Source organism: Sinocyclocheilus rhinocerous, unplaced genomic scaffold (assembly GCF_001515625.1).
Source record: "Sinocyclocheilus rhinocerous isolate Xijiao unplaced genomic scaffold, SAMN03320098_v1.1 scaffold2086, whole genome shotgun sequence".
NCBI lineage: Eukaryota > Metazoa > Chordata > Actinopteri > Cypriniformes > Cyprinidae > Sinocyclocheilus > Sinocyclocheilus rhinocerous.
In genome coordinates, this window is record NW_015624553.1 from 14038 (window position 1) to 37020 (window position 22983).

Here is a 22983-nt window from a genome sequence, read left to right on the forward strand (position 1 = left end):
TACCGTGGTAAGTGAGAAGATCAGCATTCCCAAATTAAATGTCCAGGTTTGAGTCTGCTTAATTTGTCACAGTCGCCTCAACTGTAGATTTGCATGGTCTTATGAAATAATTGTTTATTTGCATATTGCACAGTAAATGAGAGGGACACTAATCAAAAACCGAAAGGAAAGCTGTTTAATAATGCACGGTCATTAATCACCGTAGTGCTGTTTTTAAGGAAATATGTTTGGGAGGGGACCAAGAATCCACACAGGACTGCAATCAAATGCAGTGTGCTATTCTTCATGTCAGAATGTGCAGGGTAGTGCAGTCTTAATGAGTAGCCTGCAAATATCCCCACATATGGGATTACCAGCTGCCACTTCACTGCAATAGAGACTTCTTATGACAGCAGCCCTTTTGTACCCGTATCCCCTGGCGGTTTCCCTTTAAAAATGTTCAATGCTCAGAATAAATAGATTTTCTGCTCACGGTGCGTTCTGAATGTATGAGTATGCACGAACGTGTTGGCCTATGTGTATATAAGGGCTTTTGGGATGCTTGCGCTGAAGCCATTTGGTTCATGAAAGTTTCATAAAGCCCCTGTACCGAAGAACATGTCGGGTTATTAATCACTTTGTCACTCTGTCGCAGGGAACTAAAGCCCCTCTACTCTTTGCATAAGCACCTCAAAAACCTGTCTCTTCTGTTTCTTTGGCAGAAATTCCTCCCGGTTACCCGTACCAATCGATAACGGCACCTTTCGGCAGCCATTATCCCTACCTCCTCCAGCCGGCTGCTGCCGCAGATGCTGACGGCCTGGCGCCAGATGTACCATTGCCGGCTGAGACCTCCGAACACTTGGCGACCGCCGCAGATGTCAAACCCCAGCACTTGTGTTCTCCAGTGGTTGTGGAGCCACTTCAGGCATCCAAAGAGCCAGAGTCCATGGAGGAGGGCGGCGCAGTGTTCAAAAAAGAGCCAAACCTGGAAGACCGCAAAGACGTCCTGAGCCAGGACAGCCTGAGGCTTGCACCCATCACCACCCAAGACTCTAGCTCCCCCACAGAGGTCGAAGCCCACCCTAGAGACAAAGCCATACCATCGCCAGAGGAGGAATCAGATGAGGAAGATAGGGAGGCTGTCAAAATCGAAGCTGCCGCCTCCAGCCATCCAAGGCTGTACAAAACATCTAGGCTGGACTCTGAGAGAACCACCAGAGCAGAAACTGCAGAGGCCTCGATTGGTCTGGTAGACCAAGTCTACAAATCCTCATCTAGTTACACGGACGCACACCATGTGGTTTGTGACATCCAACCAGCAAAACCGCCCTTAGATCTCTCCGATAGCCTGAACCCAGTAGACCTCAGCGATCCTGTCCCGGACGCTCCACACCTGGAGTCCAAACTTGACAATCCTTTCCTGCCTAACAGCAGCCCTCCTCACCTTCAGCCCTCTTCCGCACCGGTGGCCATCCTGCCTGAAGACCCCATGGCAGGCATGTTTGCCCTGGTCACAGCCAGCGAGCTTCCGCAGGCCGGAGCGGTGTCCATCCTGGCAGATGCGTGTAGCTCTAGATCTGAGCTCTGCGTGGGCGTCGGTCCCCTAGAGTCCACTGCTCTGGAAGGCATGGCCCTGCTCAGCCAGATGGCAGAGCTGGAGATGCAGAGGCAACCCAGAGATGACACACAGGGTGAGTCTCGTTTCAGAGAGAGGAAGGGAAATCTGAAGGATGTGGGACTTGATCTAGCGTGCTCCAACAGTTCTCAGGGAAGCGTGGTGATTGGGGAGAGAGATTTGCTTGCTGTAATGTGCTGAAACAAGCTCAGGAATTGTTTCAGCTCTAGTGAATATATTCAGAATTTGTTGGAGTGTTGAACAGTGTGCTTGTGCTGCTTGTTCTTCAAGCAGCTTTTAGAGTAAAAACTTGCATTTAAGGAATAAGTAAATGCAACTGTCTGGTCTTTTGGATGTATCTGGATGTAAACTCCATTAATGCAGTCTAACACAAGAAACACCCATATATACTGATGTATTGGAGAATGCAGGGCTGCCCCGTGCTCCCTAGAGGTAATTAATGTTGCTATCGATCGTGTGTTTGTGTGTGCAGCTGTAATGCTCTGTGGACTGGAGAGTCTGCTGGAAGCTGGCAGACAGGTCCTCCTGGAGGCCATTGAGTGTCAACCTCAGGTTATCATCCGCCTCCCCCGAGAGCTCAACCCTAATAAGAAATACAGCTGGAGACAGAAGAAAGATGAACCTGTATGCTTGCCTTTTTTATTACTCTTTTTATTTTCTTCTCCCTCTTATAAACCTCTGCTTAAGAGGGGTTTTTTTGCTCTCAGAATGGTGATTCTAAAAGCTTTGTCGATAAAATACAAGCAATGTTAACATTTTTTAATTTGTCATGTTTACAAATTCCAGTAACATTTGAATTGCTCACTTTTTAACAATGTTTACAAATGGTGGCATTTGAATTTTTGTACATTTGAGCAGTGTTTACAAATTCCAGTGGCATTTACATTGTTTTAACTGTGTTTACATGTAGCGGTGTTTGATGTTTTAACTTCTAAGCAGTGCTTACCATTTCCAGTGGCATTTAAATGTTTACGTTTTGACAGTTTACAGCTAGTGACATTTCCAGTGGAATTTAAATATTTGTTTTCACCGTTTAAAGCTAGTGGTATTTAATGTTTTAACATTTAAGCAGTGTTTACAAATTCCAGTGGAATTTGATTTTTTTTGTACGTTTTAACTGCGTTTTCAGTTAGAGGCATTTGTAATTTTTACATTTAAATGCAGTTAAAATACAAAATCCAATGCCATTTTAATTTTTACATTTAGCAATGTTTACTTTTTTTCAGACATTTGGCATAGCTAATAATACTTTTGTTGCTGCTTAGAGTACTGGCTATGGAAGTCCAACCACAGACGGTAATCTTGTTTTCCTCTCTTAGATGTTCTCCAAATCCTCTTTGGAGGGAATGGACACCGTAGAAGTGAACTACCGTGTGAGACTCGCTGAGCTTCAGCAACATTACAAAGAAAAGCAACGAGAGCTGGTCAAACTGCAGAGGCGGAGAGACAAAGAGTGAGTCTCCCAATTAATATTACCTCCCTTTACACCGCTTTATTAAGACCAGTAATGCAAATCTATCTCGTTTAATCCCTCTAACAAACAATCTGCTATTTGTGATCCCTGTGATTCACAGAGATAAACGTCAGCAGCAGCAACAACAACAACAGATCCAGCAGCAGGAGAAGAACAGAAGTTTAGCCCGCAGGGGCCCGGGACGTCCCCGAAAGAGGAAACATGGCCTATGCGCACTGTCTCCACCCTCCAGCAAGCTGGATTCGAATTGTGCGAAGTGAGTGTGTTGCTCAGGCACCGATAAGGCCCAGCTGTGCTCCACACGGCCTGCCCTCCAGCTGAACGCTCTGTTGTTTTGCAGGTTGGGCAGAAGCGTGCTTTACTCAGAGGACTCTGAGAGCGGGGAGGTGCTGAGGAAGCGCTTTCGGGCCTCTAACCGAGATGAGGAGGAGGAGGAAGAGAGTGCGTTGAGATCGAAGAAGAAAAAAAAGAGCTGGAGCGAGCAGGAGGCATCTTCAAGCTTCTCTCATGAGGTTGGTCTCTGTTATACTGGAGTGGATTTCTAGCTCCTAAATATCTGAACATTTTTGCTTTTGTAGAACATGCATGTTGTATCAAATAAAATCCATTCATTGCTTTTATCTCTTTTAACAGGCACCTAAAATGGCTGTGAAGAAGAGTCGAGTGAGTGAGCAGGAGCAGTTGGCATTCAAACTCGACAAGGCCTTGTCACTCACTAAGCTCAGTAAACACAGCAAGCCCTCTTGTAAGTTCATAGACGGTTCCTCAGGGAAGTCCAGGGCTAGTTCTGGAAGCAGAGTCCCCATGCTCACCGATATAGACATGAGAGTCAAGATGGGAAAATCCAGCCTGTCGAAAGATCTCAGCATCTTTCACAAGTCTTTCAAAGGAGGTAAAAGCAAAATGTTAGCCAAAACTAAGCCTTCAGATCCATGCCTTAAGGGAAAGGGCCAGCGGAAAGCACCTTATTCTCCAATGAGGTCAGAAATCAGCAGCTATTCTAACAGTAAGTCAGACTTTTTTGTAAGTGTAATTTTTTGTTGTTGTTGTTACCAGTGTTTTGTTTCTAATGTAAACAGGTTACAAGATCCCCAGGGGCCTTTTCCTTCTAAATATGTATTTTTTTCGTCTTAGATAATGGAGAGTTTTTGTTGATAACTAATCTACCATTATGTGTTTAAGGTAATATCTGTAATAAATTACTGTGGGCTGCATTTAGATGTTACTATTTAGGAGCAAGGCAGTACAAGTAATTTTATATCCCAGTAATGGTATTAATCAATTATTTTTTTTAGGATTTTTTTGTTACATAAAATGAATAAAAATGCTGTCCTGATATATAAATGTACTAATTACCAATTCATTTTTTTTAAATGCAGTAAAAACAGTAATATTGAAAAATATTGTTTTAGTTTCAAAAGAGCTGTTTTCTATTTTAATATATTTTAAAATTTAATTTATTTTTGATGGCAAAGCTGAATTTTCAGCTGCCATTGCTCCAGTCTTCAGTGTCACATGATCCTTCAGAAATCCTTCTAATATACTGATTTGCTGCTCGAGAAACATTTCTTATTATCATGTTAAAAACTTGCTGCTTAATATTTTTGTAGAAACTGTGATACATTTTTCCAGGATTCTTTGATGAATAGAAAGTTCAAAAGAACGGCATTTTCTTGAAATAGAGCTTTTTTGTAACATTACAAATGTCTGTACTGTCACTTTTGATCAATTTAAGCATCCTTGATTAATAAAAGTATTATGTATTAGTCAAAAAATATCTTACTGACCACAAATATTTGAATGGCAGTGTATATATATATATATATAAAATAATAGTCTAGTATAATTGTTTTGATTCAGTTTTTAGTTTATCGTGCTTTTGGACTTCCATCCTGAGTGAAATCTGTTGTGATTTGTACCAGACACAGATTCAGAAGAGGACGATTCCCTGAAGGATGGCTGGCCTCCCAGCTCCATGTTGGGGAGAACAGGGTCACGTCCACAGCTCCTCGGCCTGTGCAGCACTCCATCCAAGAAAAAGCGCTCATCGTCCAAGAGAACCTCTTCATCTTCGTCTTCATCACTCAAGTCCAAGCAGGCGGCCAAAGAGAGGAAACATAAGCACTTTGCTTTATTGCTACAGGAGGCAGGAGTCAGCTCCTCTGAGGACTCATTTGATCAAGGTTAATAAAGCATACCTCACTATGCACAGAATCGAGAAGGCAGCCTCTCGGTTTTAGCTTTTTTTATTTTTGGTCTGTCTTGTATTTTTAACCATGACCATTGGTCATGATGACATTTTTCCTGAGAAGCCGTTTTAAGATGCTTGCGTCAGAATTTGCTACCTCACATCCAGTATGTAATATAATCGGCTCTTGTTAGAGTCACCTCGAAATGGTTTTACTTTTTATATGGGAATGTCTTGCCATTGTGCATTAAAATGTGTGTGGCTGTGGAAAGTGTTCTTTATTGTATTGCAGTTTGGTACCCAAGCTTTATTAAACATGCTGATTTCATTTTTACTGAAAGTAAAGTAATGCAGTGTTCTCTGTCTCTTTCGCTACATCTCCTGCTGTAGAGTGTTAGATTGCAACGCTCCACACTCCTGGTTTCCTCTGTTGTTCAAATATCCCTTTCATCAGTGAAGAGCTGTCACAAGGAGACCTTTGCATAAATTCAGCGCTCATGAGATTCATTAGGCCAAATGACTTTGAGCAGCATAACTAACTTCTTGTTAGGTTCTTCAAAGAGATCAGATATTTAACAAATGAGAAACTGTTGAATTCAGATAGGATGGATGTTGGCTAATGTTTTCTACATTTAATAATAATATTGTATACATTTTAATTAGTCCTATAAACTAACGTGAAAGCACTGGTAGTAGAGCATACTACTACATTATAACTACATTTAAGTCACTAAATCAACATGCACGCAACCAGAATTTGTAGAACTTTAAAGCTTAACCTGCAATCATAAATCTTGAACTGTTCCAAGAAGTGTTTTCCACTATGGTAAGTGTGTGAACAGGGATATTTGGAAAATAGGGAGCACCCTGATTTACTAAAAAATGAATAACCTAGCTTCTCTAGACTGCTCGCTCTCTCCCTGCAGCTGCTTGGCCACCCCTCCACCTCTGACCCCTTCTCCTACCCATGATGCTTTTGAATGTCTATCGGTCTGTGCGTTTGCTTGTCCTGCTGCAACAAAATAAGAAGCAAAGGGCTTGTCTGGGAGTTGGGCAGCCAGCTGTTCAGCGTGAGGTCACTATCCATGTCACCTGAGCCTTGAGCATTGTCCTGTAAGTAGGCCACCACCCTCTTTTGCTGTGACTTCTCAATAATTTCTACTAATTTGTGCTTACACTGTTACAGAACCAAAACACAAACAAACAAACAAAAAAAGACTGGATAACAAACGAGGTGTTAAAAATACCTTTGTAACATGCTCACCTCCGGTTATATGCCCTCAAGCCATGGTTATGTTTGTATTTGGTGGAAAAAGTTTTTTATATATATAGTTTAGGAGATCGCCATCTTCTCCTTCTCCATCACCATTATCTTCTTTTCCTCCTCCTCCATCTCCTCCTTCACTTTCACAACCTTGTTCTTCATCTTGACCTTCTTCTCCTTCACCACCTCCTCCTTCTCCTTCACATTCTTCTTTACCTTCATCTTTTTCTTCTTCACCGCCTTATTTTTGGTCATTAATAATTTGATGTTTTAGAAATTCTCTACATCTGCAAGATTTTGATTTATTTTGCCATTGTTATACAGTATATAACTAAATAGTGTTTCTCTTTGATGTTGGTTAGAATTTAATGTCTGATTAAGATTGCCGTGTATAAGATTTAATTATTATTTTGATTTAGTTTTTATGATTATTTTCCCTTAATTAAGTTTTTTTTTTTTTTTTTTTTTTTTTTTATTTAACCGCAAAGGAAGCAAGAAGTTTGAATTGAAAAAGAACATAACCATGAGTGAAGTAGTTAATGGTCTGAGTTGAGTCTCAGGAGTCATGGAGGACTGTCCTCACAGAGCCTGCTTTGTGTTCCTCAGCTTTCTTCTTCCTGTACACATCCTCTGCTTGCTGTCAGTTCATGTAATACATGCTTCAGGTTTTAACGCTTTGGCATCTATACAATTATCACAACATAACCAATCGAAGTCCTTGTCTGCTACAAAGTCTATGTCTTTAACAAACTCACCTCTGGCTTTAGCTACTCACAACCGCACTGAAACATCCTGTGTGTCTGTTTCCATCACCAAGTGTGTTCCTCACCCTCCAGAGAATGAGAGAAAAGGGGGTGTTGCTTAAAGTGGGTACCTACTGTTAGTCCTTGAGTTTTTTTTTTTTTTTTTTGTCCTTTATCAGTTTAGACAAGCTCCGAGCTGAAGAGATTGTTAATAATTGATGACTTTCTTAGTCAGGGATTCTGCCAGCGTCCTTAGCTTTCTGCAGCGCTTGTGGCTTATTTCTATTCCCATTTTTCCCTCAGTGATTCAGCTCATTCAGCACATTGGGCAAGGCCACTTTACTGGCTTCTCTTATTTGGTTTGGGCTTTTGCATTCCCAGTTCCTCTTGATTTGGAACGAGCCAGCAGCCATGCTGATTATAAATCCTGCCCTAAAGCTCTGAAGGTTTGAAAGCTGCGCTTGCTTGATCCTGCCTACCCAGCTTAGTATATGCTGCCCGCATGAAACCAGGCTTTGTCCCCCACCAGTAATCTTGTGTAGTGGTGGGTGGGCTGCAGTGTTTGAGCAAGAACACATTAATCTAGAGAAAGTCGACTACGGCGGTGCTAGTATACAATGGATATTTGAAAGTGAGAAGAACACTACTGCTGGCGGAATGATGCATTAGTGATCGTAAGCTAGTATTCATAGCTATGCAGATTGAATTTGATGGTTTTATTGTTCTACAAAGAGAACTTGCCAAGTAAAATGGTCTTTATATGTTGGATATTTCTTATTTATTTGCATGGGATTGAGGTTTTGATTTAATGGAAGATGATTGAAATGGATAGTTCACACAAAAATGAATATTTTGCCATTTACTCTCTCATGTTATTCCAAACCTGTGATTTTTTTTTTTTCCCCTAATTCATAACACAAAAAAATATTATTATTATTATTATTTTTTTGTCCATGCAATGAAAGTCAATAGAGTCTGAAACAACATTGATTAGACCTAATTAACTTCCATTGTATGGACAAAAAACATTCTTCAAATTATCTTTGTTCAGCAGAAGAAAGAAACTCATAGAGGTTTGGAACAACATAAAGGTGAGCAAATAATGACAGAATTTTCATGTTTGAGTAAACTATCACTTTAAACCTGGGCACTTCAACTCCAGTGCTGGAGGGCCAGTGCCCTGCAAACTTTAATCTCTATTTAACCCACTTGTCTGCACACTCTTAAAAATAAAGGTTCTTTATTGGCACCCACGATTCCATGAAGAATTTTTCCACTGCACAAAAGATTCTAGTGAAAAAGGGTGCTTTAGATTATTAAAATGTTCTTTACACCAAGAAAAAAGTGGTTCTTTTAAGAACTGTTGGCTTAAATGTTCTTTGAGAACCCTAAAATGGTTCTTTCAAAAAAAAAACAAAAAAAAAACACTCATGGACCCTTTGTTTTTAAGAGTGTAATTTACAAGTAATTCTTAACGCCTTTATTAGCTTGTTTGGTTGGGGTTATAGTTAAACTCAGCAGGACACTGGTCCTACAGGTCTAGAGTTAAAAACCTCTGCATTATATCCCAGGCTTCATCAATTTCTGAACCTTTCATGTTTTGTCAAAAATCCTAAAGGATTTTCTTCCCACTGTTAACAGAGTATTTTACCGAACGGGATGATTATGAGGATGATGACGACGAGGATGAAGATGGGTATGATTACAAGCTTGATGAAAGCGTCGGCCTGTGTTCGTCATCCATAGAAGAAAGCGGGCTGGGTCTTCTGGCTCGCTTCGCCGCCAGCGCTATCCCGAGCCCCGTTGTCGCCAGTCCGCTCTCCATTGTCCAACTGGAGGCTAAACAGAAAGCCAAGAAGAAAGAGGAACGGCAGAGTCTTCTGGGTAAGGAAGTGCCTTTTTTCCCTATGCTCTTAGATTCATCTGTAATCTCTTAAATGTGACACCAGCTGCTTTTCCAAGCTCATGGGACTTGAATTCCCAGGTGACAAGGTGATGCATTGTTATTGGCTGTCTTTTGTTGCGCTGTGTCGTGCATGTGCACCGGCGAGTGAGAGAATTGAAAGGTGCTGGCAGATGAAAACACATTGTACTTGGAGCAGTCACTCAGTAGGGGTGTTATTCAATATAGACACCCATCAGTCGTGCCCCACCTTGAGAATGGAGTGTCATTATCCCCCCGCCGCATTTGTGTGTGTGTGTTTGCTGCGCCGCTTGCGCTCACTGAGAATGTGATGCTGACAGGCCTTGCTTTGATGAGGTTGTGCTGTGATCCTGAGCGTGTACCCAGCAGTGCACACGACAGGCCTGCCAGCGGAGACCAACAGCCCCCTTCATTAACTATTCCAAGACCCTGCAACAACGCTCGGACTTAATTCTGCTCCCACATCTGGCCCTGTTTATATCTCACATGTGCACATTATATTGTCGTTCTTCGTTTGCAAATGAGTTGACCAATGTAGATGGTTTAAATTATAGCAGATGGGCTAGTATTTACATTACTGGTGTGTTTTTCATAAAAGGCACTTTGCGTTTATGTGCGAGTGCATTTAGTTTGCATGCTTTAGTAATAACCGAAGGTTATGTCTTCTGGATTGTAGGTACAGAGTTCGAGTTTACAGATTCCGAGAGCGATGTTAAGACGAGAAAGAAGTTTCCGTCGCTGTTGCATGGCAAATGGTCGGCTCCTGAGCTCCCGCTCTTGCCGCCCGCGAGCGTTATGCGTGACGACTCCAGCCCCAGCAAGCGTGGACGCAAACCCAGGAAACCCAAGTCTCCCCGGGAGTTCAGTTTCGACCTTACCGCTGAAGGGAGCGAAGACGAACAATGGACGCGGCGGAGGAGCGAACGCATCTTCCTCCACGATGCTGCCCAAGCCAACCCCATCTCCCCGTCCAGCAAAACTCCTCTTCCGCTTACTACCAAACCCGTCCGTGGCCCCAAAGCGTCCCCACAGAGCCCTAAGGAGCTGGCCAAAGGCAAGGAAGCGAGAGACCCCAACAAGGTAAGCCCTTGTTTTATTGATGTAGACCAAGTTCTATGTGCCAGACCCAACGAAACGGTGAGGGCGCTTGATACCAGCAGGTGTCCTGCTACATTTGTCGGACAAGAAAGCCTCCTGCTGTGAGTGTCATGTTGTTGGACACAAAAGGATGACTGCCGCTTGCCAGGCTACAATTACCAGCCATCACCGTTCCACCCTCCGAATCCTCCCTCGTTGGTTTTTTATTTATTATTTATTTATTTTTATAGTGTTCAGTGCATGACTGCCTAATAATGTTTGCTTGTCTATCCAGTGTTGTTGAATAGCTGTAATGTCTGGGAGAACTGAGCCCAGTTGTGTCATGCATTTGTATGAGGCTTTTCACTCTAGTCCATGCTGATGGTTTGGCTTTGTATCTGGTGTGAATGTTCCAGAAGAAGAGGGTTAAGGAGACCCCCCTGTGTCTGCCCCCACCCCAGCTCTCCAGCACACCCTCGGATGGCACCGGAGCTCTCCCTGTCAGCCCAGGGCGCAAGAGCAAGGTGAAGCCCAAAGCCAGAGAGGTAACTTGCCTAACACTGCAATGCTAATAAGTCATAAACTGGCTGATATTTTGCAATATTTTGACTCATGAACAGAAATGGTAGTTTCCTCTTGAGTCAATTCCAAGATCTACCAACAACCATCAACTGGGAAATAAATATTTTTTATTGTTTATTAAATACAGTAGTCAACATTTGAAGTGGTTCAAAAAAGTTCATCAAAGTTGTCCTAAGACAAGAACGCATTTTGGTTTTAGGACAACACTTCAAATGTTGACTAGTGTATTATAAAGGTATTATAAGCTAAGCTTATCTATTAATTTTATTTTGGCTCATGCAATTGTATTAAATATTATTTTACATTTTTCCATTCAGAAGTTTGGGGTCAGTAAGACTTTTTTCTCTTTAAAAAAATGTATAGTTTTATTCACCAAGGGGCATTAAATAATCAAAATTGACAGTAAAGAAATGTATAATGTTACAAATGATTTCAAATTAATGCTGTTTTTTTTTTTACTTTCTATTCATCAAAAAATCCTGAAAAAATGTATCATGGTTTCCACAAACATATTAAGCAGTATGACTGTTTTCAACATTGATAATAATAAGAAAAGTTTTTAAACTAATCAGCATATTAGAATGATTTCTGAAGGATCATGAGACACGGAAAACCAGAGTAATGTCTGTTGAAGATTCAGCTTTACCATCATGGGAATAAATTAGATTTTAAAATATAATAAAATAGAAAACTAGTTTTAATAATACTTAACATGCAGCCTTGGGGAGCATTACAGACCACTTTCCATAACCCAAAAAAATCTTACCAACCCCCAAACTTTTGAATATATTATATTATATTTTTTGACACTCTTACAATTGATGACAAAAATATCATACTTTTACATTAGTTTGGCCTGCCTTAACACTCTTAGTACATAAAATACATGATGCACTGTGTATTACTTCACATTTGTAACATGCCACATAATAAATATTTGAAACCGACTTAGTGTTGGGCAGCCATTTTGTGCTACACTATGATGCCGAGGAGAAACAGCGAAAGGGATTAGAATAATTTTACCTGGCAGGCTCAAGGCCTATTGGGAGAAGCCTTGCATTTAAATGAGCCACCCCTTCCTGCTCCCCTGTCCCAGTCTGCATGGGCCTGCTCTCAGTACCCACCGTGACCAAAGGGAGGGAGGTGAGATGGGGAAGAAGGAGAGAGAAAAGGGGCGAGTGCGGTAGAGCAGCAAGCCTAATTAGACTGCACACTCAGCGGGAAAGCAGTGAAATTAACCAAACGACATCTCGCTCCATCCATTTCTCCGCCCCTTCCGCACAATTTATTTATTTCTTCTCACGATAAATCTCCACTGCTTTTTAAAACTCTCCACTGCTGCTGTTTTTTCATCTTATGTATAAATCACGTTATAATGCACAGTGCAGACGCTCGGGAACTCCTCTGGGTATTTGCCGCATTCGAAATCAAGAAATCCTACACCCGGGCGAGCCGAGCGTGTCACTCATCTAAATGGGTTTTACTGAATCAATTCTCCTCTAGTAAGCACATGGGTCTCATCTTTAGAACTGAACCAACAATGGCTCAGTGTTCAATATTTCATATTGTCACAGGAATTGGGGCAAAATGTGCTTGAATTCCCCCAGCAGGCTCGTGGGAAGGGCGGTGCTGTCAGCAAACTGATGGAAAGTATGGCTGCTGATGAGGACTTTGAGCCCAACCAGGACAGCAGCTTCTCCGAGGATGAGAATCCCCCTGTGAGCGCTCAGCCCGAAAGACCCTGCACCCCCAGTGAGACGCTTTCATATTCCCTCTTGTCAGCAAGGCCGCAGAGCTCTTTCCCTTCATTGCTTCCACGTTTTTAATTGCTGTTTTATGACTAAATCAGACTTCATTTTCTTGTCCGTGCATGCAATTAAAAGTGAATGTCTTTTGAATGACGTGAGGGAGAGATAATTTCACAGCCTATCTTAAAATTGATTCGGCCTGATTGCGTTCATACGTTAATGGGGCGAGCTGAGTGTTACTGCATGCATTAGCTTGTGAGCTGCTTGCTTCCTACGTTGACAGGATCATAACCGTCATGAAACCTCACTAGTGACCGATTTGGAACATTGTGCATAGACAGCAACTCTGTGTGCCACACAAACAGCCCTTCCCATGAGAGAGAGGCACAATTGGTCACAATTGATTTCAGTAGACTTTGATGATGTGAGGATGTTGCTAAGCTAGCTCTGCTATACACTTATAAGCATAGAAATACATAGCACATCAATTTTGGGAATAATATTACCTTTTTTATTATTTTAACATGAAACTATTTTATTGTTTTTATTTAATATTTCAATTTAATTCATTTTAATTCATAGATTTTTTTTTTTCCATTGACCTTGTCACAATGCACTCTGGGATTTACTTCTCCACTATTAATACATGTGATGCTGTCTTAGAATTTGGCTAAAATGAGGTATCTTGGAGAGCAGCATAATTACGTTTTCTTTTGGGAACAGTTTTCACATTAAGATGCTGCATCCATAAGCAGCTCCGTGGGTTAGCTGTTTTCTCTATCATTTGCAGTTTTTAAGGTGGTGATGAGATGTCTCTGGTTTTATTTAGCAGCACATGTTTCAGCATGTCTCTCTTCTCATCTCATCATGTCTCTGTTCTGTGTCCCCCAGCCCCTCGGAACTGTGTCATTAACAAAGATGAACTGCAGGATGGATTACGGGTCCTCATCCCTATGGATGACAAACTCCTGTATGCCGGCCACGTCAGCACGGTTCACTCTCCTGACATGTAAGAAACCCCCCACCCGAGCTGTTTTCATTCTCTTTATACCCTCTGCTGTGTCTTCCTTGTTGTTTGTCTATGTACGAATCTCTTATAGGCTACAATAACTGTCATAGAAGAATATGTGTAATATTGTGTAAAATGCTTGCTAGACCCACTCCCATCTGCTTGAATGGGGAAATACTAAAATCTGAAAAACTGCTTGCCATATTCACATTTAAAGTAGCATTTCAAATCAGCAACAAAATCATTTACAAAATGTCCCATGAATGGTCAAATAGAGTTAAAATAGCGTACATTTCAGGACATTGATTGCTTCTATGGGAACTGGGGGGTTTTTTGGCGTTTTTGCCTTTATTATGATAGGACAGATCAGAACTGACAAGAAGCGAAGTGAGAGAGAGAGAGGGGGTCGGAATTGGGAAAGGTCCTTGAGTTGAGATTCGAACTCGGGACGCCTGTAGCGCAACTGTTTTGTATGTCAGCGTGCTGCTCACAAGACTATCGACACTGATGGGAAACCTGCGCTTTTAACAGAAGCTGCAGTAACACAATAACATTACCAATTGGCAATTAGCTGTTTTTATTAGAAGGTGGGATTTGTTACACCATATCATATTGCATGTTGTGGATTCTTACATTCTTAGTGATATGTGTCAACTGTCTTGGTATATAAACAGCCTTTGGCAAGGGTACATTCTTCTGTAGAGCCAGTAAGTCAGTATTTGTTTATTATATTTAAATAATGTTTAATTGACAGATTAATCATTTACATTATTGTCAATCCTGAAGCGAGCTCCACTGATTAGAGAAGTGTATTTGTAACCGAAATCACCGCAAAGATGGCTAGGTAAAATGATCTAAAATTACCTAACCAAAACCTGTGGTGTTTTATGCATTTACAAATCAAAAGAATGTTTAATTGTAAGCAAATACATGACAGTGATACAAAATTTGTTCATTTGATTGCATTATTCTCAGTACTTTACGCAAGGAGAAAGTTTTGTCTAGTTTTCCTCTGAATTAAGTGTTTTAATATTTTGATTAATCTCAGAGGCAGTTGGTTCGAGCCGAGGCTTCCAACCAAGGCCACTAAAAGTTGGCGTTCATTCCTGTGCCCTATTTAGCTGTAGCTCCCTGGCCATTTACAGATTATTTTTACCAAACCGATTACTTGAGCCACTTAGTGTTACAGACAGTGAAATATTGCCAAGTTTTTCCTATTGTAAGATCCAGTTCAGGGTTCTCCATGGAAAAAATTGGAAGTACATCGTTTTGTTTGGTCAGGAAACAGATGGGGTGTGAAGTGTCTTGCGGGAGGCGATGACAGAAATGGGCAGTTTTGTTTTGTTTGGACTTTGTATGCTTTCTGTAGTCTCCCATGGCCTATTATCCACTTGGATGAACAAATTTTAGTCCTTTGAGGGGTGAGAGAGTTCCTCTCAAAGTCATCTCTATAAAAGATAATCTCATTTGGTGAAAACTGTCAAACTGGTGCAGCATCTGGTCCGGGGATCTTTAATGAGAAGGGCTCTGTTGCGTTTCTGCCCTCTGTGAAATGTGTTGTCCTCCATTTTAGTTTCATTAGAGCAATGGCCCACGGTTGCTCAATGACTGTGTTTAGCATGCAGCACAGAAACACATCGTCCTCTTATCAGTCCCAATGCAAGGAGCAGCCATCACAATCCCTTCTCCCAAACTCCAGCGGTCTGCGAGCCAGAGGTCAGGCGACGTGTTGAAAATCTGGATGCTAGTTCACAAATGTGAATCCCTAAATTAAAGGAGCAGAAAGGTGGTGCTTTATCTGTTCATTTGCGTGGCATAATGATATGTTTGTCGCATTTTGGCAGTGAAATATCTCTCCCTCTATCGCTCGCTCTGCATGTGTCTCTTATACTAAAAATAGCAGTTCCAGCCAAGCAAGGGAAGGTGCCTTTGTGCAGGACTGTGTTACCGCGGCTCTTCAAAATGGGTAGTTCGGTGTAACGGTGAGAACTGCTTGCGAGAGGATTTAATATGACGAGAGCAGGCGCTAGTGCGGAGGGCTGGGCTGCAACAGATCGCTTGTTGTCCACCCTGCCCTCTGGAAATTTAATTCTGTGACGGCTTGTGCTACACAACACCTTAAACGCATCCAGAGATTGAAAATCCGTGCTTGGGCACTTGGATGTTTATATGCCTCGCCTGTCTTCATTAACAGAGCCTGTTGTGGAGAGCCTGGGCTTCTGCAGGCATGAACATACTTGCAGTACATGAGAGCGGACTGGTTAATTGTGCAGTCAATAACTCGCACAGCCGGTGTGGAATTGGAACTGAAATCTAGGGTAAGGAAAAGTGTCTGTTCTCAGCCTGAGCCTCGGCTTTCACGATGCCTTTGTGTTCTGCTCAGAAAAGGCCTTTGGCAAAGCCATTGTCACACTTTCAGACGTGAAGACCATGCTAATGGCACAGGCCCATTATTTATGGGTAATGGCAAACTAATTGAATGTTTCACTCCATCCTTCACTGGCTCGCCATTTTTTTTTCTCTCTGTTGTATCTTTAATTATGTTTTAGAGATGTGGCTCTATGTAAAGAGAGAGAAAAATTTTATTTTTCACAGCTAAAATTCCCCATCTCTCACTGTTCCGACAATAATCAAAGATTTCTGCATGTCATCATGTCATCTCAGAGAGAAATATAATATAGCAAATTGCATTTTATGCCTCTACACATAGCTACTTTCTTTTGAGCAGTTTTCTCCATTGACATGTAAATAGTAATTTTTTTTAGACCTGCTTTTTATGCTGTTCTGCTGACATGCTGAAGGATTTATTTATATTAAGTGATGTTGTAGTGTGTGTGTGTATCATCAAGTACAGTTTCAAGATATTCAACACTAAAATAAACCCACACGGAGCATCCAGTATAAGGCTACTTCCCAAATATATAAAACAATGGGTATGAAAAATTGATCTGAGCTGAAATTGTTTTTTATTTGAGAACAAAGAGACTCTGGAATGATAATAGTCACTTTCTATTTAGGAAAACCAGTTTCTTGGGAATGTACATTTTTGTGGTTATTATACAAAAATGTTTGACTGCAGAATGAGTGACAAATCAGAATAAGTTATTTCCCGAAGGAAATTTTATTACAAATGATGTGTGTATAGATATTTAACCCTGTTTGCCGGTCAGTCTTCCTCCCCCCGACGCAGCTGGTGTGAATTTGTCCCAGGCTTTGCAGACAGAACCAATCAGGTTTGGCCAGCAGAGTCCTCCCCCTCAGGCCAGATCCAGGAGGAAGTGATCTGGGGGACGCTGTCCCACATCACCTCCCAGGTCCATGTCACAGTAATAAGGCTGCCACTCGGTGATGGACACCTCTGAAGCCTGGCTCTGGGTCCATGCTTGAACTGCAGGCACCCTCATGAATCCAAATGGAAAAAAGCCTAAACATCCAACTGTCACTGCCTTTTTTTTATTTTTTTATCCAGAAACACCATCTTGGACGTTACACATGCAGCTGCGTGTATGCGCCCATTCTGATTTATAAGGCTCATGTGCTTGCATCCAATAATAGAGAGTGACCTGCACTTTAAAGGAGTTTTTGTTTCTCTTTTCCTCAGACAACCAATAAAAGTCCAAAAGCTTCCTTTTTATTTAACAGTATTGATGCATTTGCATGTTGGTTCACTTTGGCAGTGGAAACTAGTTTAGCTGAAAGTGGGTGTTGCAGATTTTTCACAGGTAAAATCTGCCAACTTCCAGAAATAATATTCCAATAATATTCCAAATCTGGAGAGAGAACCCTATGTTTGGATTGTGGTCCGCCTACACACTGACTTTTAGCCTGGTCTGCCTCTTTTTTAATTCCTTTTTTCCATTTGCGTCAGAGCCCATTTTGGCTCTCACATGTGATGTCAAGAAACTGACTTATCTTGCATATCCCCACTGCTCTGACTTCTTGACAGTAAAGACAATAAAACCGCCACAAAAGGATAAATTCATCGGGCAAGGAATTAAAAAAAAGGCGGCAAGCCCCTCCAAATTGTATCCCTAAGGTTGAGCTTGAATAAGGAAGGGGGAGGGTGGTTAGAGAGAAAGCCAAGCTCCTTTGGGCATTGTGAATAAAGGCCGGTTCAAAGCTCAGTGTGTTTCCCAAAAGAGCCCTGTCTTCTAGCTCTTGGGCTGCTGAGTCTTTTGGTTTAGCCCCTCTGCATCTCTCCTCAACAGCCTACTACATTATATTTTTAGACAAAATCATTATGCACTGGGTACAGACAGCTTCCTTCGACAGTTTCATGTGTGTTCTCACCTATCCGACATGACAAAAGTGACCCCCTTCACTTTATTACTACACATCTGTGCATGTTATTCCAAAGAATAAAAACAACGGTCGTCTTAATCTTTCATCACATTGTAATAACTTGCTCAACTTTTGCTTCTTGCTGACATCAGCTAGGATGTGCAGGCTATTAGTTACTGTTAACCAATAGTCATATAGCTCTACAGCCATAGTCTTTGTTTATTGTTGTGGTTATTTCAGCCTTTGTAAAAACTTCATGATATATAAAGTCTGCATTAATTGAAACTTTGCCTATCACCTTTATCTTATTTTAAAATGCATGTTATTGGGTCTATGATTGGATGTGATTGATTGTGAATGTGAATGTGAATAACATACTTCCAGTGTTAGGAAGGTTACTTTGGAAATGTAATGGGTTACAGATTACAAGTTACGCTATTTAAAATGTAAGAAGTAGTGTAACTATTTCAATTGGCCTACTTTATAAAAGTAATGTAACGGATTACATTTGATTAATTTTTGATTACTTTTCTACATTTCTAACAAATGTTTTCAACTGTTTATCATTTTAAAACATTTAAACCCGGCAGGGTTAACTGTAGTATTCAACACTGATTACTGTCATACTTTCAAAATCCTTCATCACTTGAATTAAGATTATAATAATTTAATTTTAAAACTGCCACCACAAAATCAGACTTGAGCACCTCTTTTTACTTTGAGATCATTCTGAGGTTAAATAGAGATTTAAAATCATAAAAAGAAATAGTAAATATTAATACAAGAAGTATTCAAATGTAACCCTCTTTGTAATCATTAACATTTTCATAAGTAGCTTTAATTTAATTACAGATTTTTTTCTAACGGTAACCTATTACGGTTGCATTTATTTTGTAATTAAATTGCATAACGCCGTTACATGTAACTAGTTACTCCCCAACACTGCATACTTCTCTCTGTTGACGTATGCAGGACTTCTAACATTCAGTCTGTTAAAACCTGACCTCTTTCCTACAGTTTACTGCAAGCTCGCATTCAGATCAAACAATGCATAGAATCCATTAGAATAGAAGTCCCTACTCTACATTTTATTTATTTATTTAAATGATTTGTTGGACTCCGATATACTTCACAATACAAAAGAAAAGCTCTGTCACTATTTGTTGTAATTTGCGGTAATTTAATGCCATATAATATTTTATTTACAAATTATAGCGCCTGTATTTCAGAAAGGGAGTAGTTCTTTTCCAAAATGGAACAATCACTTTTCACTGTCAAATCAATTCCTGATAGATAAAATAAAGTCCTGGCCTACGTTTTTGTTTGTTCCCATTGAATATCCTGACGCGTTCTCAAATGAGTCGCTATAAGGAAATAATTGAACGTTAATATTTTCATGACAACAGGATGTGCGTTTCCTAGATTTTTGTTTTGGGCTGATGACTTGTGTCCTGTCTTACAGATACAGTGTGGTGGTGGAGGGCGAGAGGGGGAACAGGCCACATATCTACTGCCTGGAGCAACTGCTACAGGAGGCGGTCAGTACGCCACACTGCCCTACATCGTTCGCTGTCCCACATACACATTACAGCTCACCACAACAGGCCTGTGTGTTTTACTCCAGGCACACTCCTCGGTTTCCTCTCTCTGCTAACAGGCCCGAGGCACGGTGTAATATAGAAGCTGTTTAGCACCTTCCCCTGCTATTAAGCTAAGGGCATGTTTTGCTCCAGTACCTCTGTCTGTTGGTTTAGGCACACACGCTTTCGCGGCTACCGCCTTTCCTTCCTAATGTACCGTTGGAAGCGGACCACTGCCAAGAGCAACCTTAGCCATTACCGCCGCTCTAAGATGGATTATATACACAAAATATACATTTCCTCGCCAGAAAATGATTCATTAGTTATTCGGCTTAGAAGATAGATGACCGCGAAGTGTCTGAATGCACACAGGTGTTGATCTAATAATCCTCTCTGATCCACACTGCCTTTGTCCTACAGATTATTGATGTGAAACCCCCCTCCGTTAGATACCTTCCCCAGGGGACCCGGATTGCAGCCTACTGGAGCCAGCAGTACCGTTGCCTCTACCCTGGCACGGTCGTCAGAGGTATGGCTTTCCTGTTCCACTTAATTGAGCGCCTTTCACTGGCTATTACAGACTATTAACCAATGCGTTTTACTGCATCTGCATTTCTCAAATGGAAAAATATGCACAAATCTCCACTGTCCTCCACATAGAGGCGTTGTAAGAGAACCTTTCAGGGTTGTTTAATTTCCTTTAATCTAAATCTTTTAGCCAAGCCCATAAGCGTTGCCAGATAAACCGAGCCGGGGAATGAAGGATGGTGTGGTTAGCTACATGCAGAGCTCTGCTCTATTATTATTTATTTTCCCTCCCACTGAGGAAGGAGAGAGCTGGAGACTTGTCAAGAAACTCTTAAAGGGAGGTCGCTGCTACTGCCGCTGTCAGCCAATGAGAATGAAAAGGCCCTGTATGAATCCCGGCAGCCGCTGAGAAATATGCGGTCGCTCTTTTCTCACAGCAGTGTTTGCCGTTTCACTCAGTGGAAACGTAAATTGAGGTGATGCGTGTTCTTTTGCATCAGTCGTCAACCCTGTTACTTGTCCACAGGGAGCCCGGACATGGAAGACGTGGACGATTTGATTACAGTGGAGTTTGATGATGGAGACACTGGCCGGATCCCGCTCTCTCATATTAGGCTGCTGCCGGCGGACTACAAGATTCAGTGTGAGTATTCAGCGAAGCAGGGAGTAAAAGCCAAGGCACGAAGCAGCGCATGAAACGTTACCTGAATGTCAAAGTTAGGTAAACAGCCCATATGCGTTCTGTTTGGTTTGGAGTCCATGCGGCCACTGATTTGTGTTTGGTTTTGCTCTTGAAGCTTGATGATGGATTCAGTAAAAGATGTTTTTCCACTAGTTGCCAGGGGGTTGCATATGATTGAGAGTGAGACTGAGAGATTTGAAGGCTTGTGTGTAATATTTAAGAGCACTGGGTAAATATTAATGTGTGTCTATATGTGTTTGACTGTGAAAATGTTTGTGGATGATCATTTTCAAAAGATATCAAATAGAGAAGCACATGGAAATGTGCCAGTATTTTTGTGTGTGTCAATTTTGTCAATCACAAATGTCCTTATTGGGTCTATTGATAATGTTTTCTAAACTGAATTTATCTGAACAGGTGCAGAACCGTCCCCTGCGCTCCTCGTGGCTAGCACCAAAAGGCGAGGAAGGAAGTGCAGTAAGGATGTACCTGATTGCAAAGAGACACCACCCAAAAACACAGAGCAGTCTGCTCCGAAAAGCAGGGGCCGAGGAAGAAAACCCAAACCCAAGCCAGGTAATTTCCACTCCTTTGAATCAAACGTTTACCCTCATTGACATTTTGGCTGGTATTTTTGTAAAAGTGGTTATTGCTTTGGTTCAAATTAAACATTAAGACGTCAGAACTGGTGTTACTGAAATGAGAAATGCAGTGATCTTACAAAAGTGGACTGGATTGGTGGTTTCATAGATGGTAAATCACTTACTTTTGCTTGGAAAGAGCTTACTGTCATAACAGGAACTGCTTTTAGCCTCCCAGCATTTTTGTGGAGGTAAGTGTGTTTTTGGTCTGGCATATTAAAACCTTCCCTCCTGTGCTGCTTTCCAGAGCCTGAAGTCGCTCCAAAGGAGCATGAAAAGCCTGACACACCAAGCCCAACGCAGGTCCCCGAGAGGCCCCTGTCCGGCCAGAAAAGCGGCCCACGGCCAGGTAGAAAAATTAAGCAAGTCGGCACAGCCAGCCCCTCCATCCCCGTATCTAATGAAAGCCAGAAGAAAACCACAGGAATCAAGCCCCCAGCCAAAGTGCGTTCCCAGCCCCAGTCTCTCTACTCGCCGCCGCTCTATGGAAAAGTTCTGTCTGTGGATCTCTATAATGAGCCCTCCACTTCTCTGGCCTCCTTTATATCCAATGAGACTGCGAGTCCCGCGGGGAAAGGAAAGCCGGTCAAACGCTTGCGAAAGCCTGAGGATGAGGCATCTGGGGTTGGTGTGAAAACGCAACGCAGGCAACCGCAGACTGAGATCCTTATCAAACTGGACCATGAGGGAGTCATGTCACCCAAAACCAAGAAGACCAAAGCCCTCATGATGATGGAGGGCCAAAACCTCTCCAAAAGAGAGAATAAGTCTGTCATGGGTGTCAGCTACACTACAATATCCACTGCAGACAAAACACTGAAAGCTAAAAACAAGCCGAGTGAGGCAGACCCGCCTACTACAGAGAGCGTGTCCACCTACAGTGTTCGTAAGCTTGGCAGTGGAAGTGAGGGTCTGATGAAGGTGAGCAAATCAGGGGAGAAGGACAAGAAGGAACTGGAGTGTCCCAACTGCAGTAGCAGCAGCAGCAGCTCGGAGTCTGAGGGAGAAGAGGAGCAAGGGGCCTCGCAGGAAAAGAAGCCCAAACAAGACTCGACCAGCTCCAACAGCTCGCGGGCAACAAGTCCCACCTCTTCCAGCTCATCCACAAGCAGTTCCTCATCCTCAGCTGGTTCTCACTCCTCCTCCTCCTCCTCATCGTCCTCCACCACCAGTGATGAAGAATCCTCCTGTAGCTCAGATGAAGAACCGGTTGCTGTTTCTCAACCATCCCCAGCCGCAGAGCATGTACCACCTCAAGAGGAGGAAGACGAGAAGGCCAAGTCAAAAACGGGGCCTGCTGCCAACATCCAGAAGCAGCAGGCGTCTGCCACACAGCAGCAGCAGGAGCCCCAGAGACAGCAGAAGGTGAAGCAGGGAGTCGGTCGCCCCAAAAGACGAGAGGGAATCCACCTCCCAACTACTAAGGAGCTGGCAAAAAGACAGAGGCTACCCTCCGTCGAGAACAGGCCCAAGATCTCCGCTTTCCTTCCTGCCAGACAGCTGTGGAAGTGGTTTGGAAAGCCTACTCAGGTAAGCCCATGGATTTTAGGATTGCATCTTTCTTGAAGTCCCACCTATGCTATATCTACAACATCTCAAATTATGTATTGCATTGTGTAAAGTCCAAAGTATACTTCCATTTTG

At 42.1% G+C, this 22983-nt stretch overlaps 1 protein-coding gene across 1 annotated transcript in view; it reads left to right on the forward strand.

Moving 5' to 3' along the window:
• Nucleotides 1–22983, forward strand: part of LOC107742388 (trinucleotide repeat-containing gene 18 protein-like) — a gene marked incomplete at its 5' end in the record, with an annotated part of 41701 nt that overhangs the window by 14002 nt on the left and 4716 nt on the right. Inside the window, 16 exons of the mRNA XM_016555337.1 lie at nt 2091–2242; nt 2938–3071; nt 3193–3348; nt 3433–3604; nt 3726–4098; nt 5015–5275; nt 8929–9171; nt 9888–10291; nt 10705–10833; nt 12445–12622; nt 13510–13627; nt 19371–19446; nt 19909–20017; nt 20543–20659; nt 21116–21274; nt 21587–22869. Coding sequence (XP_016410823.1) covers nt 2091–2242; nt 2938–3071; nt 3193–3348; nt 3433–3604; nt 3726–4098; nt 5015–5275; nt 8929–9171; nt 9888–10291; nt 10705–10833; nt 12445–12622; nt 13510–13627; nt 19371–19446; nt 19909–20017; nt 20543–20659; nt 21116–21274; nt 21587–22869 — 4064 coding nt within the window. The remainder of the gene's footprint in view (nt 1–2090; nt 2243–2937; nt 3072–3192; nt 3349–3432; nt 3605–3725; nt 4099–5014; nt 5276–8928; nt 9172–9887; nt 10292–10704; nt 10834–12444; nt 12623–13509; nt 13628–19370; nt 19447–19908; nt 20018–20542; nt 20660–21115; nt 21275–21586; nt 22870–22983) is intronic.